Source organism: Coturnix japonica, chromosome 2 (genome assembly GCF_054131305.1).
Source record: "Coturnix japonica strain WE chromosome 2, WE-NBRP24, whole genome shotgun sequence".
Taxonomy (NCBI): Eukaryota; Metazoa; Chordata; class Aves; order Galliformes; family Phasianidae; genus Coturnix; species Coturnix japonica.
In genome coordinates, this window is record NC_140664.1 from 63,495,297 (window position 1) to 63,517,820 (window position 22,524).

The following is a 22,524-nucleotide window of genomic DNA, read 5'->3' on the forward strand; positions in this document are numbered from 1 at the left end:
CCTATAAACATGATCTATAAAATGAGTGATTGATTTTTCTGTCTTGCACATGTGTGCAAGTAAGAGCTGGTGTTGTTTTGAAAACACCTACCCTTACATGGAAATAATTTTTCTGTGTTTCATTTTGACTTCCAAAAATGGAAGTCATTTGGAATTAGGTCATCGTATAAAAAATGTAGAGTAGCTATTTCCATAAATAAGTTGTGCATTTCTCTTCAGTGCTGACCATTAAACTGTTGAACTTTAGTTATTTTATACGTTTTGGAGGAGGTTTTACATTACAAACTGAAGAAAAATTTAAAAACCTTTCTTTTTCTATACTTTTAAGGTAACGTAAATCTAATGACATTTACATCAGCTGAGTTGACTTAAGTGATTAACCATAGATGTTTGACACAGTTTAACAGCAAGAATAAGATGAAGCATTTATGTAGACTTTGGTTGTGTTGACTGTCCTATTTTTAATAGAGAGATGACAATATGACAGAAATTGCATCAGACTTTGCTGAAGAAGAAATGGTTAAATAGGACTAGAAAAGGAAGATCTACTCTAATCCAAACAAATAAAAGGGATTTTTCTGTATTACATGCAATTGGTATCACTAATAGGTTATATTGGAGAAACGTGCTTTGATTTTGCTTTTCTTATTGCTTGTGGTAAAAGGAAATTTTTTTATGGAGCAGAAGAAAATGAAAAGCAAATATATCACAGAATCACAGAATTGTAGGGGTTGGAAGGGACCTCTAGAGATCATTGAGTTCAACCCCCCTACCAAAGCAGGCTCCCTACACCACGTCACCATGTATATATATTTTTTCTTTCCATAAATCAGAAATCCAGAATTTAATCCAGGCTTAGGCTGTCTATAGAAATTTAAAAAAAACCCAACACCTGGAACGTCCTTTGTTCAGCAGCTCCAGGCATTGTTGATAGTGCATTTAGAAATGGAGGTGTATTTGTAAAAAGAGAGCTTATTGATTCTTCTTTTGTTTTCTTTCAGATATTTTGCCCCAGTCTGAAAAACACAAAGATCTAATTGTCACTGCAGAAGTTTCACCAGACTTGGATGTGGAGTCTGTATGTACATGTATTAAAATAAATGGCAACCCTTTTTTGAGAGCCCTTTTTGCTCCTATTTGCCAACAGTGCTACCTGACGTTCTTCTCTTTATCTTGTAAATGTGCTGTTAATGGATGATAACTTGCTTTATAGCAGATGTTTAGAAACAACTTTCTAATGCTGGAGAGTTCAGTCAGATTTTCCTCCATCTTTAACAATCAGATCACTGTGTGAGAGAAGTAAAATTAGAAAAGTCAATAGCTATAGATATTATTTGTGTAGCACATTAGATACATAAAATGACATGCAATTATATTGCAGTTCACATCTGCCTGTCGGGTAAGTGGATGTAAGTTGTATACTTCCACTTTTTAGGTTTGAAAACAACAATGAACTGTGAAGTATTTTTCTAGGTAAATTGTGTATATCATAGCCATTATGTTTATAAATTTAATAACTTGCAATGCATGAGCAAGCACATGGTATATGTCTGCATTTTTGTATAAACAGCTTTTAAGACTGCTTGTACTCATCTTGCTATTTGAGGTAATGTTGTTTTCTGCACTTGTTTCTGGCCTGTTTCACAGGTTATGGTATAGCATAAGCCTTAAATCTTTTTAAACATAGCTGAAACATCTGAAATAGTGATTAATATTATATTTATTTATATTTGGAATTGAACTTCTTCATAGAGTCCAGTTGTTTATCAGAAACATGGTTTTGTTAATCATTTTTCCTTGAGTAATTAAAATAACGTTATTTTTGTTTGGCGACCTTTCCAATTCAATTTTGGCTAAGCAAAAGTAAGTGAAGAAAAACTTCCTTAGAATCTGGAGTAATTTTGTATTATTGAGTACTGTTATGGTAGTTAATAATGAGGGGGAAACAGTAGTAGTGTCACTCTCAGGATGGTTTAAAGATATGGTGCACTAATCACTCAGTGATGCATTGTAACGAGTAATCTCTGGCGAAGTGTCATTCAGTATTCTCTGGTGTGGCAACCTAGCTGGAGTTTATTGATCTTATATACATACCTAATTTATGAAAACCAGTTCAAATATCAATTTAGGAGAGTTTATATTGTCAGTTAAAGTTTTTCATGTCAGCCTTTCAGAACATGGTCATTGCACCATAACATATGTAACTGAGCATTTCTGGCCACTGATTTCTGCAGAAACGATTTTCATGACCATCTACCATTTTAAAAATACACAGGGAACTACTGTTTAATACTTTTGGAAGTCTATTTGATACCTTTATTTAAATTCTCTTACTATTACTACTGCTGCTGTTCTTATTATTTGATAGAGACCTCTTTATAATATGGCCTAGCACTTGCCTGTGGAAAAGATCAGTTGGTGAGAAAAAAGGACAGAGTGACATGATTTTGGCTAACTGTCATAAACTTCTCACAACACTTAAAATTGTTAGGCCTGCAAAATGCTGTAACATTGTTCTCGTTTGCCCAACCTTCCAGGTGCTGGTGGTCTGCTTTGGATATAAGTAACTCAATATGCTGAATGAACTACAACCTTTAATCTTTATTTATTATATCTTAGTTTCCTGAAGGGAAGAGTTTCCTGGGTGTTCCTTCAGTATCTATCTAGAAAAGAAAAAATATTCTAGGATTTTTCATAGACAAGGATGAGTAAAAGCAAATGTGAGAAAAATTTTAGGTCTTCTACAGGCTTGCAAATACTATTACTTCTCATGTGAAAAGGTATAAACTGTGATGTGTAGTAGGATCAGAGAGTATCTAATGCCATCTCCTAAGTAAAGCCCCTGATTCAGGAAATCCCAACTGATTATGGTATGGTATGAATACGGGGTATACCAGGGTAAGGATCAGTCCCTTAGCATCCATGCTGTTGTTTCAGGATGAGCCAGTGGTAACTGTCAGAGATGGTTTGCTTGACAAGCCAGTTGTATAATCTAGTATGAAAATCTCTGTGTTTTTATAATGACGAAAAGTATACAATGCACAGATGAAAGTCCTGCTTCTAGAACCCAGAGAGGGCCTACCACCTTCTTGACTTCTTACGAACTTTGCATATGTGAACCTCATTTTGTCACATTGAGGTGAAAAAGAGCGGATAAACCATATCAGATTTGTTACCATTATTATTTTGAAAACATTGCTCACATCATGAGAGAATAAATTTGAGCTGGGAATTTAGTATTACAGAAGAAGTGAGGTATTTCTTTAAAACAAACTAGTTTAAACAAATAGGAAAACTTCTTGAACTGTTGACATGGCCCTGTTGAAAAATTAAATCTATGCATAAAACAAGATATTAAAACAGTCTGCAGTGCCAATATGAATTTTGTATTAGCTGAAATTACCTAATGAAATAGAAATAGGCATGAGTAACAAAATGCCTTCCACAGTTACTTTTGAAGTTCAAAATATATTTATGGTTGTAAGACTGTATGCTATGATTTTATAGTACATGCTAAGATTTGTATATAATACATTGGTAGGTTGGAAGTCACCTATCCCTAATAAGTAACAGGAGGAATTTCCAAAATTTAAATAAATATACAGAAAAAAGAACCATGCCAAGCAAAACAGTTCAAATATTCGTATAAACATCATAGTGTATTAGTTCCTTATTTAAACAATATTCATGAACTATTGCTGTCCTTTTGCAGGCAGTTTCAAACAGGCTTTACGTTTTCAGGAGCTCAGAAATGTATTTTGTGTATTTCAGTCTGTCATCAGAATGATAAGTCCTTTTCAGTTGATTCCTCATACTGTGTTGATGATAGCAAAGTAATATCACATTTATTGTGTTCAGTCATTCGTGCATAATACTGAATTTACTGTTTTCATCTTTTTCTTCACAGCAAGCCATTGACAGTGAAGTAAAAGCAGAAGTAGTACCATCAGTCACAGTAAAGGTACTGTGCCTAACTCAAACTGTGTATATTATATATGTGAATAATGATGGCAGATATTAGAAAACTTCTAGTGTTTTCTGTCTATTTCACTTATAAAATAAAAATGAGTAGAATCTGAAATGCTTCTATGTACTGATTTCCTTTATATGATAAGAGTTTCTCTTGCAAGACGTCCGATGAAGTGAGGAGTGTTTGGAATTTTATTTCTGATAGATTTATCCACAAGCCTTCACAAAAAAAAAACTTAGGGTGGAGTAAAGTTGTTTTTGAAGTAATAAGAATATTTTTCCAACGGTTCTCTGAGCAGATAAATATTTATTTATTCAAAACATGAGGATTGCTTCCTTCAGCTGCCTTTTTAGTTGTTAATAAGCAAGAATAGGCTTTCTCTTGTAAAAATAATTTCACAAACTTTGTTAGTGCAAAAAAAGCCAGGAAAATCTAATCTGAAAATTGACATCATTGCAGTCCTCCCTGAGAACTGTTACCTCTGGTTGTAAAGAAAGTGTGACAGTGTGTGTGTGAGTGTAGCTTCTTCTCAGTATTGCATAGAATGTTTCTATTTTTTGAGTTTGAGAACCTTTTTAGGACTGCCGGGGGAGGAAAACTGGGGCTTTGTTTTTGAGAAGTTCTGACTGTCTTGAGTGAAAAATTTAGAGCTTAATGGAGCTAGTATTTGAAGAGAACTCCCTTACATTAATGTAGCTTAACTATACTTTGCCCAGCATCTTTCTCTACATTTTCAGGTGACAAAATGAGGGAGGATAAATCCTTAATCCTGATCAAGTCTGTGACGGTTTTGCTATGAAAACTCAAGTTTTCAACCAAATTGTATTTGGCAGTTAATTAGGCTGTTTGTGAACATAGGGCTACCTTAAAATACGTATTGTGAATAGTCTTCAGAGAAGTATGAGTTTATCAAACCTCAAGCTACAGCTCCTTCAGAAATTTTTTTAATGAAACTAGGTGCTTCTGACAGAATTTACAGTAAAAATGGACTCCTTTCACTTCAGGCTCCTAAGAGCAGCTGGAAGCCAAGCAGTACTGAGCAGGCTTTCGAACTGTAGTTGAATGCCTTGACTCGTTTGGAGGATTGGGATTTAGGTACGAAAGACGTAGTCAGACAGAGGGTCACAGCATGAAGAATGCTGGCAACTCTATGTGGTTTATAGCCCTTTTGTGCTTTAAAGAGACTGTTGAAGATCTGACTTTATAAAGGTAACCATATGCATTACACCTTGTGCTCCCTCTGGAAAATGTGTAGGTATTGCCTAAATTACATTTGAAATGACCAATTTGGGTATAGTAGTTGCTTTAGAAAGTTGATAAATAGTCAGACATTTAGCTTGCTCTGAATCTTTTGTGGTTGCAGTCAGCAGGTCTGGCAGTGCCCAGCTGGTTGACTTAAGGGTAATGCAAGTGGGTTTAAACAGCTGCATTCATTGAATTACGATGTACCTGAAACAGTTCTGAGCTGAGAGCAAGAATGGCTTTTTAAAACTGTATGTCCAGAGGCGCAGAACAGACAATCTCCAAAAGCAATTTGTGAAGAGTTGTTTTGTTTTTAAAGTAATGCACTGAAATTTTTTGTGGCAACTTCAGATGTCACTGTCTTAATGAAAAATCTTCTGAGTTGTGCAGTTTCATATATTTTGTATTTAGTGAATCTAGCATAAGATCTGTAAATCTATTCATTTCTCCTTTACTGTTTCTTTTATGAAAATTCTGAAAATGGAGATGTTTACATGATGTATGTACAGAGCTCTATGTTATCCTTCCTAGTTTCATTTGCTATCATAAGAAACCATGGATGACCTTAGGGCCTGAGTCTGTAGCTCAAACATATTGCTGTTAAGCCAAAATAGGTGTTAATTCATTTAAAGTAGTCCAACTTCCTAACACTTCAATTGTTTAATAACTTTAAGAGTATTTTCCTAATCTGATTTTACCTGGCTGTAGTGAGTTAATGGGTAGAACAGAAATGCAAAACAAATGATAATAAATAGCAGGTCATATATGTACAGGCTGTGTTTAGATGTAGGTCACTGCTGTACTTTGTGTTTTGGACCTGATGAAGGGCAGTCTTTTGATAGCCATTGGTTTTGTAACCAGTTCTCTCTCTTAACAGTCGAAACACCCAGTGCCACTCCAGCTTCATACTTAGGCCACCTCTTGTAATCTAAAGGTGTAGGTGTGCTGGGTATACTGCATAATAAGTTGTAACATTTATTTATAGTAGAAGATTGAATAGAACTTAACTCTGAAATTATTCAAAAAACTGTTAATTGTCCTCAGTAGCTAGAGAACTTAATTTCTTAGGTTAGCTTTGCTTCCATTTATTTATTTATTTTTTTCTTTAATTATCTAAAATAAACAATGTTTTTGTTTACATTAAAATAAATTAAATGACAATTGCAAAATGTTAACGTATTTTAACTAGGAGTTTGTCGTTAGATGGCCTTTGGTTAAAGTCACTGAGAATATGAGAAATCACCTCTTGTTTTTTTGCTGCATTTTTAACTTTTACTTTTTAATTTTGTGAATAAATAAGAATTGTAAAAGTTGTTTTTGTGGTTGAAACTTGAAGTTCTTAAACATTGCTGAAATGGTTGTTGCAGGGTTTTATGGTCTTTTTGCTGGCTATGTGGTGATGTTAGTTTTCTGCTATACAGAAATCAGTTTGATTTAAATAATTCTGTATTTCACTTGCTCTAGGTAACGATACAGAGCAGAGTGACAGCGCAGAAACCATACCTGGCAGTGTGTGTCCAAGCTCCATTAGCACTGACCTGTGACTGGTTCAGCTTTAATGATTTAGGTAAATTATTGTAATACTGTTAAAGCTATGGTATCATATACCTTTTTCTGAGGATGTTTGTAAGCCATAGTTGAGCCTCCATCAAGAGAATCATTGCAGATACTGCTGTGCAAGCAGTTAAAATATGCCTTATGTACACTCTGCAGCATCTTTCTTCCATTTGTAGAAAATGACAGAAAAGTGTATGGGAATGGAGTTGCTTTTGTGATTAAGGTATGATATGTGGTGGGTGACAATTCAGGGATGTAAAAAGAAAATTAGTTTATGAGGTTTATTTTGGGACCATGGGTTTTTTTTTTTCTTGGGACCAGTTTTGGATTGAAATGTGCATTACTGTTTCCTACTGAAAGAGGCCTTTACTGACTTACTGTTCTAATCTGAAAGGACAGTTCTTATTTTTCCTCAACATGTGACAAGAAAAAAGGGCTGATTGCATTGTGGGTTATTAAAAGTACTCTATAAAATAACATTTGCTTTGGAGTTTTCTGGCTAGATTGTACTTTGTTAAGGGATTGGATAAAGGTAAATTAATGGAAATGACTATCCTAATTTCACAAAGTATTTCCTGAAGTATGCTTCTATTTTATTTATTATTAAATTTTTTTTTTTTTTTTTTTTTTTTTTTTTTTAAGAACCAGGATCATCTGAAACTGTGGTCCTGTCTGTCTTTTTGAAGGGAAATTTTCCTCCTGCAGAACTAGAAGGAAATTGTGTGTTTTCATTTAATACACCAACAGGTAAGCCTCTGAAGATTACACTTATTATTTTTTTTAAGATCTTTTCTTTACATGTTCCTTGTGAGCTTTCTTTTGAAAAATTTTGAAGGCAGATAGTAATGAAAGAAATAATGATATACCACATGGCTCTGCTACCAGTCATCAAGACCTGGATAGACTGGTGAGTTGGGCAGAGAGGAACCATATGAGCTTCAACAGGAGGATGTGTAGGGTTCTGCACCTGGGAAGGAATAGCTACATGCATCAGTATAGTAGGGGCTGACCTGCTGGAAAACTGGCTCTGTAGATGGACTTAGGGGTTCCAGTAAACATGAGCCAGCAGCGTGTCCTTGTGGCCAAAAAATCCAGTGGTATCTTAATGTGCATTAAACAGGCTGTGGCCATCAGGTCAAATGAGGAGATACTCCCCCTCTACTCTGCTCTGGTGAGGCCACATCTGGAATATTCTGTCCATTTCCGGGCCCCTGAGTTCAAGAAAGACAGGGAGCTTCTAGAGAGAGTCCCATGAAGGGCCACAACGGTACTTAGGGGCCTAGAGCATCATCTGTAGGAGGAAAAACTGAGACTTGGAACTGTTCAGCCTGGAGAAGGTGGAGTGTGGGTGTGGGGGTTCTCATCATTGTTCATAATTCAACAATTTTTTGGTTTTGTGTAATAATGTATATCAAAATATACATATATATATATTCTTTTATTTATTTTTTGTAGCATCTTCAAGTTATGTAAACAGTCTTATAGGTTTAAAATCATACTCTTGTGGCTTGGGGAGCAGCTGTACTCGCTTTCCTTCTGCCTACCAATTTGCTTCTGTTCTGCTCTTTAAGGGACCACCTCTTGGAGTGAGAAGTTAATTACATCTTTATGACTATTCAGCCTTCTGGGGCTGCCAACAAACGTGACAATAACTGCCTCCCTACAGAGGAAGAAAATAAACATTGGGAGTGATTATTCCTCACTTTTCTTTTAACAGCAGCAACAACAAATAAAGTGACCCGAAAGAATAGAAATTAAGTCATTCTATTTTATAATGCCCTAGTGACGCTAGTAATAGAATATGTAAATTTTCCCTGCTATCCATAATTGAAGAGCAGTTTGCTTAGTTTTCTACACACAGCCTCAGGAATGTGTGCTAGACTACATGAAGAACTGTATTTACACAGGGATTCCAAGTTAAGTTAAATGCAGCATAGACCAGTTTAGGCAGTCTGTTCTTTCTTCGCTTCTCACTGCTTGGCTTTGCACCCGCACCTCCTCCCTTGTTGTACTAATAGAGTCAGAAGTTATTACTCAGGCAGGTTTGCTGATTTGGCTCCTTGCACAAACACAGAGCTGTGCCAGCATTTAGGGGAAAGGAATATGGAGTGAGCTAGCATCAAAGAAATGCACATTGTCCTATGTATGCGCTTTTATTTAAGCAACGCTTCTCACTTGAAGCATAGTATTTATGTCTAGGTTCTGTTTCAACTATTGAAATATTTATGTACATCTAGATAAAATTGAAGCTCGTGTTTTTTTAAGAACTTGATCTCGCCCTTGTTAGGCTAGGCTTGAAGATATGGGCAGAGGATGGGAAGGAAAAATATATTCCTCCCTTTTTCACGAGAGCCTATGTAAATGGCTTGTACTACTTCAGTACTCAATTTTGTGACTCAGACCACTTATGCCTTGTGAATGATTTACTGTAACTTCCTAAGTGTCCAATTTAAAGTGATATGGCTTTAGACTGCTGTGACTGTATAGTATTCTGTTGAGCATCTTGGATCCTCTGATTCTGAAGGCATGTTTTGTGTTTTGCTGGTTTTGTGTCTGTGATTTTGCTTTCCAAGATGAGAATATCAAATTTAAGTGGTTTTTCTTATTGCCAATTGAATGTGTCATTATTTCATTCAGATGATATTAGTTATACCACTTGCATTTTAGTTATTAGGTTGAATTTTGCAAGTAGGAAGGTAAAGAAACCCTCTATCTTGAATATGTTTGATTGTTTATATACAAGAAAAAAAATCCCAGAAAACATGACATCTAACAAAATCAGTGAAAAAAATAAATAATAATAATAATAATAAAAAAACATGTTTAGTGATAGAATTTACAAAGCTTCTAAATAAAAGAGCATAAATGTTAAAATCTTACTAAGATTTTGGATATTCATTAAAATTATTAAGATGGAATTTATCTCTTCAATTACATAAAAAAGAAAAGTTTATTCTGCTTGTATAAGGCAAATAAATACTTAAGTCATACACTAGTATGCAGAAACTGAGTGCCTTTGCGACTTTGCTTTGTCTGAGTAGAGAGTTTTTCTTCCTTTTTAGCATTTCATGCTTGTGGCCAAATTAGTTTTCAGTGCATCTCTGTGGGATTCATACAGCTGAATGTTAATATGAGTCACTCAGTTGGATTGAATCGTGCTATTGATGAACGTGGTTTCATGTCTATTTGTTTTTTTTTGGGGGTGGTTTTTTTTTTTTTTTTGGCTCATACTGGGTTTTTATCCACTGTCTACTTAACAATCATTTCTTTTAAACCTATTGCTACATTTTCTTTTCTTTCTTATTAGAGTATCATCTTATGTTTTTTTCTTTTTTCCCTTTTGTGCTATTGCTGGTTATATGATAGAGCTCAATCCTGAAGGTAAGTGACTGGAAAAATCAGACGTGAATAGTCTCATGAGTGAGCTTATATATATATGTATATATATGTGTGTGTGTATATATAATATATATATAATTATAATATATATATCACACATATATAATATACATAATGTATTATATACGTGTGTATATATATACACACATATTATATACGTATATGTATATATGTATAATAGCCTTATGAGTGAGAGATCAAGCGGATCTGGAAGTGAACTATTATATTAATATAATATTCTAGAATATGTATAATAGAATATTAATACTTCTGTAGGCTTTTCTACTTGACTTGGATAGGTGGTGCTACTGAAGTGTGAATATTTGAAAGATATGAAAGTAAATGATTCTTAGGAATAAGACAATAATATTCATGGGAAAACAGAAACTGGTAAAAAACATTTGCTGAAGTATGTCACACCTTGACCTATGTAGCATACAGAAATTTTACAATATATTAAATACCTCCTGCACTGAAATCTTAGATGGAAAGCACAATCATATGCTTCTTTGATATTGTATTTCTAGCTATTTATTCAGCCTACATAAGAACTAATTGGGTAGCAAAATCACAGCTTTTTTTTTGTTGTTGTTTTTCTATTTTTTTAATTTTTTTATGCAGCAGCCATTAAGTTTTGTAGCTAACTCTCTGCTGTTTGGACAGAGCAGCTCTGAAAGTGATGTCACGAACATCCATTCATTCCAGTTCCTTTTAGAAATCTCTTTTTTAAGGCTACAAGGCAACTTTACAGTTGGCGCAACCAGTACTAAACTTAACTGTCATTGTGGCAGATGTATAGATTTGTTCTCCATATGAAAGCTTGCTGATGCTGAAGAGAATACTGAAGAGCACAGTGAAACTCCCTGGGAAAATAGTTTACTGTGAGATAAATGTAACTGGACTGGTTACATTCATTTCATCAGTACCAGAGAAGACGTGGCTTCTCTGCATATTTAACATCCTAAATCAGAGATCTGGACTTGAATTCTTTTCTTTTTACTGTGCATCTGATGTTATGTTATATTGATATGTTATGTTATATTGATATTTTACGTTATAAATTGGATCGAGTAGTTGTTTGAAAATGAAATTTTAACTATTGTGTTGTGTAACTGTTTTGATATGACTTCAAAGAATACTTTTGCTATGAGGGAAGCTTTTTCAAAATTTCTGTTGCTTTTCAATTTTACTTCTGTATATGGCAGTGGAAATCCAACAGAAATACATATAAATATTTTCAAGTTTTTTCCTTATTACAGTACTAGAATTGTAAATGTATCACAACTCTGAATGAAGTGAAATCCATCACTAGAGATATTATCAAGCAACTGAGGAAGTTCTGTTTTCCACACATTATTGCCATTTTGGTTACTCTTACTGACACTTAAAATTACTCTAGCAGACCTAACAAACATTGTATTTCAAGTGAATGTACTCCAATAAGAACTTTTCACTGTGGTGATAAATTTTGCTGCAGCTTTTTGGTTTGGATTCTTAGGTAGATGGTTGTTTTGCACTCATCTACTAGAAAACTCCATAGCTAAATACTATTTGATTTAGTTTTGAACTGAATTTTCTCAGAACTACTGAAAATTTTTCAATATTCCAGACAGACAGACTTCTAACAGGCTATCTAGGAGAAGTTGCATTGAAATGAGAAGAACGTAGTCTATTTAAATATAAAATCATTTCAAAATCCTTTTGGCTAGTACTGTTACTAATTTTTTCCTGTTGACGATACTCCCTAAGTTTAATAGTAAGATGTTTCTAAGATGTTTGTATAATGTTTTCATTAAGAAAATATGTTAATTATTTTTTTCCATCTGACTGTGAAGATACAGTTGAATGAATCATTTCGAAAGGTCATGGAATTATTTTCACGTATTTTTCAGGAATTTTCCTTGGAACCTAGGATTATTCTAATTTTGGGACCTGTGTTGAGTTTTCTTCTGTTTCTACACTGAGTCTTTCTTTCTTTCTTTCTTTCTTCTTCTTCTTTTTTTTTTTTTTTTTTCTTTTTTTTCAGCTGAAGGTCTTTTTAATGATATCTTAACCTGAACAAAGCAATCCTAACTAGCTACTTTGTCAAAGAAATCCCACTCAAAAAAAAACATATAGACTGGTTGTGCAGAAGAGCAAGAAATCTATATTTCATGGCCCATAGCATTTTCATCTGTCACATAGAACATACTGTGTATCATCTGACATGTTAACCATTTTACGTAATGCTTAGATGTGTGCAAATCTGACTCATTCTAATGAATATGTTTTTGTTAGTGTGAAAACATCCTCCATTCTGATAAAATTACATGTTGAATGAGAACATTTAATGTACCTCTGGATAATAACTCAATATTTAAGCAAGTAGAGGCTAAACAGATTCCCTACGGGCATTATTCATTAAAACCAGGTCTGTTATTTTGTAGTTGAGTCTCATCTGAGAAAGAGGTACATCATAGCAATAATGGCATTTTATATTGATGCCATGAAGGCTGGTAAATGGAGATGAACTCCTCTTAATATGGAAGTTATATCCAAATATTTGGAGACGTTGATTTAAATTAGAAAATACAGAGTGGTAGGCAATTGCAATTTCTGATTATTGTTTGCAGGTCATTAATTTGTTCTGTCCATAGTTTCAGTAGGGATTTATAAGCTATACATTTGCACCTCTGCCTTGTTTGTCAGAAAGTGTGTGTTATGAAAGCAGCTTCTGATGTTCTTTGGTGAAGTATGGGTGCAGTTTTTGTATAAGAATAACAAAAATTTGGACTATGTATGTTCTTATAAGGGAGGTAGTTTGGGAGTATTCCTGATGAAAACACATATTTCAGTGTCGTGTTCAAAGCATCAGGGGCAATCATGCAGCTGTCTCCTGTACTGAAATAGAATTGTTTGTTTAAAGGGTTAAATAAACTGCTACCAATCTTTGTTGCATGTTAATTGGTGTAAATGCATGTATACAGTGCATTTGGGTTATAATGTTTGCCTCTTGTTTACTTATAAATATTCACTTTGAGAGGTGAATAAGGTATTCAAGTTTAAAGTTGTTTTACATGGAGTGTTAGTTGAAAAAAAGAAATTGTAGATTTAGTTATAGGATATTCTTTAATTGCATTATAAATACCTTGTAATTCCTTCCAGGACAGCAGTATAAGATATCTTTTATTTAGAATATGGGTGTGAAAGATGATTCTATGTGTTCTTTCCCTTCAGGGGTCCCAAAAGTTGTCCAGTGTAAATTCAAGCTGCCTTTGCGATTAGTTTGCTTTCCAGCTCAACCTTCAAAATCAGCAAATCACAAGCTGACTATTGATACCAATAAACCTCCCATCAGTTTTCTCATCATTTTTCCAGGTAGGTTTTAAAATATGCCTCTAGCAGTAGATGTATTAGAAACTCAGAAAAGAATTGTTTGTGAGAAGGATGAAATAATTAACAAAACTAATATGAGGATGTTTAAAATATGCATATTGAAAAAAAGGATTGAATAACATTTCAAAGTATATAATCAACCTTGCCTAGTATATCTGACTTTGATTTAAAACAAAAAAAAAACCAAACAAAATCTGAAGATTTTTGTATGCAAGGGTTGTGAACCAGATCTACTTTTTACATATCCAGAAAATAATTTGATAGAAAATGTAACAGTGATGCTTTACTGGAGAGAATGTGGGCATTCCTTTTTGGGGAGGTTATGTGGGTGGTCATGAAATGTGAAAAAGAAACAGGGCAGAGCAAAGTTGTAAATTAGCACAGTTGCTTCAGAGAAAGGTTTGTGAAATTCTTGATATACTAGTCTCGAGGTGAATTATATATAATATTGCAAGCGTGATATAGTAATAGACAGAGGGAATTTAATGATATTTAAGTCTAGTAAAATATGAATTAAGTATTATAAAAAAAATATTCTGCTGTAGTTATGTGCTCATGATTTGGAAGAGATAGAAAGTTGGAAGCTGTCACAGGTATACTCTAGTGCAATATTGTATGACCATAAGCAAACCAGTAAGAACCTAGGATGGATTAGACAAAATGGTTCCAGGCAAGAAACAAATTAGTTACTATGCACCGGTGTGAATTAAAACTCAGAAGTGTAGAAAAGTCTATGGGAATTGTGTAGGGATTTGAAGAAGAGAATTTAAAGAGAATTACTCATTTAGATGAATAAAACACTTGGGAAAAAAAAAATAAAAGGAAGAAGGAATAAACAGGGCTTATAAAGTGATAGTGAATAAGTTCAGTCTGGCAGTGATTAAAGTTCTGAGCTTCAGAGGACTAAGGTTCTGGAACAGTTTTCTGATGAGTTGAGTGCTTTATGGGCCAGCAACTTCACTTCAGTGTTTTTAAGGTGGAGCTGCATCTATTTCTGGAAAGTTATGTAGTACAAGGTCTGCTCCGAAAGCAGTGCCTCCTATTTTATTGTGTTAGCCCATGATGTCAAAGATAGATGTTGATGGTATATCTGTATATGAGAACTACAGACACCTACTTCATATTCTCTTTTAGACTTTGCTGATCCATCTGAGGATGACCAGGCGAATGTTTTGGGATTTCAGTTCTTAACGGGTTCAAAAATCACTCTTCTTGCTTCAAAAACATCACGTAAGTGCTATTAAAATGTAGAAGTTTATAGTCCTGTAAAACATAAGAGATAATAAGTTAAGTGCATATGTGCAAACTGGGAATCATACAAAAATGAGTAATCATTTGCACAGCAAATTTGAAGTTTTCACAGATCATGTCTTGGCATTCCCTGTTGTATATCTAATAATGTTGCTGATGTAGTCACAAAATCTTGAAATGAAGCAAAAATCATACTCAGAGTATTCTATGCAGTCACTGGAGAAATTGTTTTTTTCTTTTGTTGTTATTTTAGAAATATTTTAAATCAGGAATTAATACTATCACTATGATCATGTACGAAAGCAATTGAACAAAAAAAAACTCCACCTTTTTCCTCAAATGTATTTCAAGACCTCTGCTTGGAAGTCATCCATTGGAATTTGTAAAAAGAACTACAAATCTGATTTCTGACTGTCCACTGATTTTCAGTAATGCTTGACTTTAATTAAGCATCTAACTATATTCAGGTGCATCTGTAAGTAAATGCCTGTATCATTAATTACCTGTAAATGGCTAAATTTAGGGCTATGGATTCAACCATGTTGATTCTGTACTTCTTACCATGTTTATGGGATGTATGAAGATATATGTAGATATGCTGTTACCTTGTCCAGCATCTCTTATACAAGACAGTTTGTGAATTAAGTAGGCAAGTTTCAATGATCTGTGTGTTTGTGCTCTTTTTAAAATGAAGTCAGTTGATTCTCTTAGTTTTGGGGATTTACAGTCTTGCATTTCTACTCAACTTGCTAAACTTCCTTGTTGTGTGCGCTGGAACTGAGTCAGTTCAGTTGTGTTTAGTATTTTCAGTGCCAATAAAGCAGAAATTCTTCATTTAATACTGCAGACTGAGAAACTGAAAAGCTGAAATGCTGATCACACATTGCAGGGAGTTCAAATGGAACACTGTTTGAATGCTCTATGAAAACTTTTTTGAGTAAGTGAAAAAATTGGAGAATTTGGTCAGAAATTCTTTCAACATGAAAATAAGCTGCCTCACTGTGTTTTCAAAATGTAGTATTCATTATAGTTTATATAAATGATTATGATGTCAACTGTAAGCTATGAAATAATATTTAATGCTCCTTATAATGCAGTCAAATGTGTTACATACAGAAACCATCTGGAAAATAATTAGAGGACTTTCTTTGTAACAGGAACCACTTTACATTTCTAAGGTTCAAATCCATTTGTATTAGTTTGTATGCACTGATTGCATGCTGTTTCACTGTTTGTTTTTTTTTTAAATATTTGTTTAAATAGACAGCAGGTTTAAAAAGTTTGAATTGACTAGGCATACAATGATAGTTTCTAAAAACTGAAGAATTTAAAGGATTTCTAAGTAACTTTTTTCTTTTATGGATTACAATTTAAATCTCTTACATGAATTATTGCAAAATCTGATGATACTGTGCAAGGGAAAAATTATCTATGTAATGAATGTATTTTAAGTTTTAGTGAGGCTATAACTTTTAGTTTCTTCATACAAACCCTTAAGTTTTTCCTGTCAGGTTTGTTTAGTCACTAGCTAAGAATGACGCTTGCAGTCTTACTATAAACTTTCCCACACTATTTTACTTGTGAAGTTCACTTTACAAAAGAGATTCAAATAACTATTTTTCTCTTAGTGTGACTACTCATTTCTCTTGTCTAGGAATCTTTAGAAAACAAATGAGTTACATGATGCCTACTTCCAAGTAACGGTCTGTTTCCAGCATTTACCGCATGCACTAGATTGAATTGGTTATGGAATTTCTCAGCGTGGGGCTTGTATGGGTGTTGCACAGAGACTATCTATAATAAAAAAAAACATTCCTTGGTAGAATTTTATAGTATTAGAATTACTGTGCTTGAGTAGGCAGACCCTATACAAAACTAATAAATGTGGATGAAGATATGTATTGTTTGGGAGGTACAATTATTTTGCTACCAAAATCTATTGCTGAGTATTTACTTTATAAAAGTGACTGCGGCACAATCATTGTGGAAAGGTTCTTCAAAAAGAAAAAAAATATATATGGATAAATAGTGGCAGAAAAAAATAATAATTGGAACTGATTGATCCTCATCCCTTTTTTTCCATGAAAGAAGTTGGTCTTGGACAGTGGGCACATTTCTGCCATATTCTTTTTCAAATAGATCTAAAGTTCTGGATGGGAAAGGGGGCATATAGAAGTGCAAGTCTCCAGGTTGGGTTGGGTTTCACTGATGAAGTTGCAGACAAGGGCGACATCTGTGTTCACATTTGTTTTAAATTATATTAACTAATCTATTTTAAACAGTGTACCAACTGAAGATGTTACTTCAGCTTGTCAAAATGAAGGCTGTAATGTCACCCAGAAGAAAGTTCTTTTTCAGTTTGAAATTAAAATGAAGCTTAGCCTGTGTATCTAAAGTTTTAATATTTTCGTTGAAATGTCTTTGAAACTGGTTTTAATCGAAGTGTAAAGAATTGACTGCTACTTGTAATTGTAAGGTAAGGGCTTCGTAGCTGAGAAGCAAATAATCTTCCAGGCTTTTTGCAGATAAATTACTGGCAGGGCAACTAATCATGCTTACTGCAGAGTGAACTAGTAGTACTACCTACTGTGATGTTTGAGTCATTGTTACCTATTAGTGATCCTCTGAGTCTTCTGCTTTTCTGTTTGAGAATATTTCTGAAAATAATCAATTATAAATTTTCTGTAAGAAATCTGATTTTAATGAAAACCTAACACAAATAGGTTAACAATTATAAAAGTTTTTCTTTTTAGCTTCTGTATATTAAAGCACGTACTTAGTACATCTAAGGAATCACACTACAGTTTCTAAATCTAAGTTGTCTTTGAGTGCTGGAAGGTCATGTAAAGCAAATGATTACTCAGGTCGTGATAAAATTAGTTTTTGTTTGTGTTGACCAGCAAACAATGTGTACTTAATTTGCTTTTTGAAGGAAATTAGTTTTATCAATTTTAACCATTAATGTATTAGGCATGTCAATTATACGTGGAATGTCTGTTGATTTGTTCTGAAAACATCTGAGCTAAATTCCCTTAAGGAAAAATCGCTTAAGGCAAAGCATGACAATACATCCAACTAAATTCGGCCATTACATTGAGAGTATTTAAAAATATGGGTATTGGGTTGAATGTTCTCTTTAGCAGATGGTATTCTTTTCTTTAACAGACATATTTTTAAATAAAACTTGCTTCTTTCCTGTTACACTGTAAACAGAATTTGTCATTTTCTATTCAGTGAAATGTGTATCCTGGGAAGGATGCCAGTGGTAATGTCAAACAATGTGAATTACTAATGTTGAGAAAAATTTAAATAACGCGTTTGACTTCTAAAGAATTTTACTTCATTTGATATACGGTGATCCTTATTAGTGAGACTGAAAAAAATAATTATTTTGTATCAAAAAACCTCAACAACTCTGTTGTTTCATAGTTGATTTTCTGTCTTTTCCTTCAGAAAACATTGAAAGATAATGCCAAGAAAAAACCTACTGTTGTTAGAAAATGTATCTGATTAAAAAAAAAAAAAAGATACAATTATCCACAGAAGTTCTCCTTTCAGTATTTAATTAATTCTCATATCCTGAAATCTGAAAACAGTACTACACAAAAATGGAGTAGAAACAGAGCAGTAATAAGGTCTCATACCACTATCCTGATAATTTGAAATTCACTGAAATGTGATAAGTTGAATGAACTTGTTGGAGTGGAGAACACTAATGGAATCTTTGTGGGTTTTTATTCATTTCAATTGTGTTAACATTTTCTACACTAAGCTACGTTAACAAAGCTGTAGTATATGTTAGATTGATAAGACATTGCTTAACATTACCTGTTAGAGTGATGCATGACAGTAACAAAGCTGATTATTGTTGTGTGTGACTACAGAATGAGTAACAATTTACTACTGGAAGATACCATTGGAAGTAAAGATGTAATAAAAATGGTATTAGTGAACGTATTGTCCAAAAATTCAAGAACTATGTTTCCAAAAGGCATTCAAGATTTTGTGTGGAATGTAGTTTGTTTGTTACAACTGTTATTAGTTGCTGAGGATGCTGTGCTTCTCTCATGATCCAAAGTGAGCTGAGCATGACTCTGCCTCCAGGCCCAGTAAAACTTAAGGCTGTGTTATGCCAGGGAATGCAGACAGCCTGCTGTTAGGTCTTAATATCATCCAGTAAATCTAATTTCCTTACTGTGGTAGTTAATAGTTATTTGAGCTTCATGAACAGGCCCATGATACAGGACAGAAGTTTCTGTAATGCTAATGAACATGTATCTTCTATGAAAATCCATACTAAGGACTTGGAACACATTTATAAAATTAGTTAAATTCCTATGTATTACCTATGCTGTATATGTAAATAATGTATATGGCTTAAATGTATGCATTGTTAGCCTTGTATTTGTTCTTCTTTTCAAAGAACGATACAGGATCCAGAGTGATCAATTAGAAGACCTTTGGTTAATAACAAAGGAATTAACACTTAGACTGGAAGAACATTTCAAAAAGCAAAATTGCAAGGACTTTGTATGTAGCTTTTCTGGCTCAATTCCTCTGCAAGAATACTTTGGACTAATTGATCGGCATTTCGAGGTATGTTACGTAGCATATGAAAAGCTACTATTTTCTAAGTTCAAAATTACTTGTTATTACGAAGAACAATCCATTTAAAGCTGCGATCGCAGACATGTAACAATTAGTCTTTCAGAAAATATGGAGATGCATCTAAGCTAATGACATTTTTTCCAGCACTGGGTGTGTCTTAAAATTATGAGCTGTACCTTTACTCTGAAATGATCTAATGCTCTATCCCTTTTTTGACAAGCTTCGAACAGTATTACCTGAGACATCCCATCTTTTCTTCGCTTCCTAGTAAAGCTGCATTGTGGTTTTGGTTCTTTTATTAGCCTGCCTCAATACCCTTCATAATTATGTTCTAACAGAATAGTATGTGTGCTTATTTGTAAAAATCTATTTTCTAAACTTGGGAAACTTAATTTTTCTGCCAATGTTGAGACACAATAAAATAGTTATGTCACAGTGTATCTTCAAAGTTGCATGTCCTGAAATGTTTCTTTTAATAACTGCTGGCCTTCCTGCCATCCAGGAGGAAGTATCCTGGGCTCCTTCAAAAGAGAGGTGGCCAATAGGGCATGGGAGATGATTGTCCCCTTCTGCGCTGCACTTGTGAGGTTCCATCTGGAGTACTGCATTCAAGACTGGGCTCCCCAATAAAAAAAAATGTAGACCCGTTTGAGTGGGTTGAGAAAAGGGCCACAAGGATGACCAAAAGACTGGCATACTTCTCCTTTGAAAACTTGCTGAAGGAGCTGGACTTGTACAGCCTATAGAAAAGAAGGCTCCAGAGAGACCTCATATGGACCTTGGAGTTCTTAGAGGGAGCTTATAAACAAGAGGGAGATGAATGCCTTACAGAGTGCAACAGTGACAGGACAAGGTGGAATGGTTTTAAACTAAAAGAGGAGAGATTTAGATTAGATGTTAGGAGGAAGTTTTTTACTTGTTACGCAGAGAGACATTGGAACAAGAACCTGTGCATGCCCCATGCCTGGAGGTGTTGGAGGCCAGGTTGGATGGAACTGTGGCAGCTTGGTCTAGTGAGTGGCAACCCTGCCCATGGCAGGGTTTGAAACTAGACAATCATAATATCCCTCCCAACCCAAACCATTCTATGATTGTGTCTTTTTCTGATTCTGGTTAGAGCATGTTAGCCATACAAATGATATTATTTTTAAGACTGCACTTTTTGTAAGAGACTTGCTTGTCTTAGAGGTTTGTAACAGAAAATATAAAGCTGGTTATAAAGATAAAACAGAATTTTTTATTACCTGGGCATTTAATATATGATGTTTAATGTTTTGTGAGTGTTTCAAGAAAGCTGGTTGCTGTACCTGATAAATTTAGAAGAAAGTAAAAAAGATTTCATTTCAGAGAAAGAAGTCATTCAGTCAGTGCAGAATTTATTGCTTTTATTCATGCTTAGGGGAATAACCGTTTACTTTTTACAGTAATTAATAACAAGCCTCGTCCATTGTGTGTGTATCATATAGTACATGAATCTGAGGAGAAGCCCTGAGATTCTGGTAGTGAAATTTCTTTCTTATTGGTAGGCTTTTTTTTGGGATACTTATCTATTAAAACATACTATATTGGCTGTTGGAAATTATTTTTTACTTAAGTAGCAAATAGTAATTCCTGAATATATTAGTAAGTTTCATGAGGAGTATAAAATTAACCACACCAGTATGAAGGTAGCCTAAGCAACATAACAGTATTTAAATGAGTAATTGCTCTCAAGAATTTTACTATTAGTTTCTCATTTTATTTTGATTGGAATTTGAAATGCATGTGACCCGTGATCTGAATTCTTGAAAATGTTTTAATTGCAGCTACGCTTGAATGCTGAAAAATTTCAGGAGCTGTTATCTGAGAGGGCTGTACAATTCAGAGCTATTGAGCGACGATTGCTGACACGATTTAAAGATAAAACTCCTGCTCCTCTTCAACATCTGGACACCTTGCTAGAAGGAACGTTCAGAGAGGTCAGTACAGTTTGATTACGAACGTAATCTTTGTTTATTTTGTTTGTAAAACTTAGCTTCAAGCATATAAGCTATGCTTTCCTGGTTATGTTTACAGTACAAGAGACCAGGAAGCAGTAATTTGTTTAACTTAATATTCTCTGTAAGTTTCCAGATGATGTGCAATAGTTTTATTTAATCAGTTGCCACAAGATTGTTACTGCTGGTTCACACCAGCTTGATAACACATCACTAGCTGATGTGTTGGTAGTGTAAATATTTTATAGTTCATGTGAAAGTATTTTATAGTTAATAGCTTATGTAAATATTTTATGGTACTCGTGGAATGGTTTGGTTATCATAACATTCAAAACAAATTCGTCTGAGGCTGTCCATGTCCTTCTGCATGGGGCTTTTATGTTCTGTTGATCTCAGAATACAATCACTACAGAATAACAATGTTTAAAAAAAAAAATTAAGGTAATAAAAATATTCCTAAATCATCCCCATACTGGAAGTACATGACAAAGAAGAAAACTTCTTTCTCCACTTCTCCTGCATCAACTCCACATCACTTAAGGAAGAATAATTTTACTGTGTACTCTAATGGAACTTTTCCATAAATTAGAGGAAAAGTGCCTTTCCTTTTTTGATTAAAAATAAGAGAAACATGCTGTATTTCCATCTTTACTGTTAAATGAGTTAACTATGAGATGATTTGTGAAATGTCTTTTTACATGGAAAAATACTATGTCTTGTTAACACATAGATGATTTTGTAACACTTTGAAATGGCACAAATAAATAATCCCTATAGATAAACAAAAGGCAGTCTCTTGGGTTTACTTTTGCTGTGTGGAGTGCCATTTTTAAGCTTTAAACCAACTGGGAAGTTCTTGACCATTTTTTAAAATGGATCAGTTCTGGTATTATGTCAAAAAGCAGGTTGCTAAAAATAGCTACATATTATGAAAGTTTATTTGGAAGGTTCTTCAAGTCAAAATTAGATTTTGCTATTTTTTTTTTTTAAAAACAATTATAGGATTCTAAAAAAAATTATTATTAGAATTGCTGTAGTTTAAAGGAAAACACAGAAGAAGATTTCTTTCTACACAATAAATGTTTACACTTTTCCGTGTTACTTCTACAAAAGATGTATTTTCTTTACGTTGAGTTTTGCAGTCAA

At 33.9% G+C, this 22,524-nt stretch overlaps 1 protein-coding gene across 22 annotated transcripts in view; it reads left to right on the plus strand.

Annotated features, from left to right (window-relative positions):
* The window catches only part of BBS9 (Bardet-Biedl syndrome 9), a 257,151-nt gene that overhangs the window by 49,228 nt on the left and 185,399 nt on the right, over positions 1 to 22,524 (plus strand). For 11 of the 22 annotated variants that reach the window (XM_015855026.3, XM_085539999.1, XM_085539988.1 and 8 more), the window contains 9 exons: positions 1,002 to 1,078; positions 3,908 to 3,961; positions 6,677 to 6,779; positions 7,412 to 7,516; positions 10,136 to 10,150; positions 13,385 to 13,525; positions 14,678 to 14,773; positions 19,218 to 19,390; positions 21,208 to 21,360. In XM_015855026.3, coding sequence (XP_015710512.2) covers positions 1,002 to 1,078; positions 3,908 to 3,961; positions 6,677 to 6,779; positions 7,412 to 7,516; positions 10,136 to 10,150; positions 13,385 to 13,525; positions 14,678 to 14,773; positions 19,218 to 19,390; positions 21,208 to 21,360 — 917 coding nt within the window. The remainder of the gene's footprint in view (positions 1 to 1,001; positions 1,079 to 3,907; positions 3,962 to 6,676; positions 6,780 to 7,411; positions 7,517 to 10,135; positions 10,151 to 13,384; positions 13,526 to 14,677; positions 14,774 to 19,217; positions 19,391 to 21,207; positions 21,361 to 22,524) is intronic. The other 11 variants (XM_085539992.1, XM_085540000.1, XM_085540005.1 and 8 more) reach the window with 1 other exon arrangement.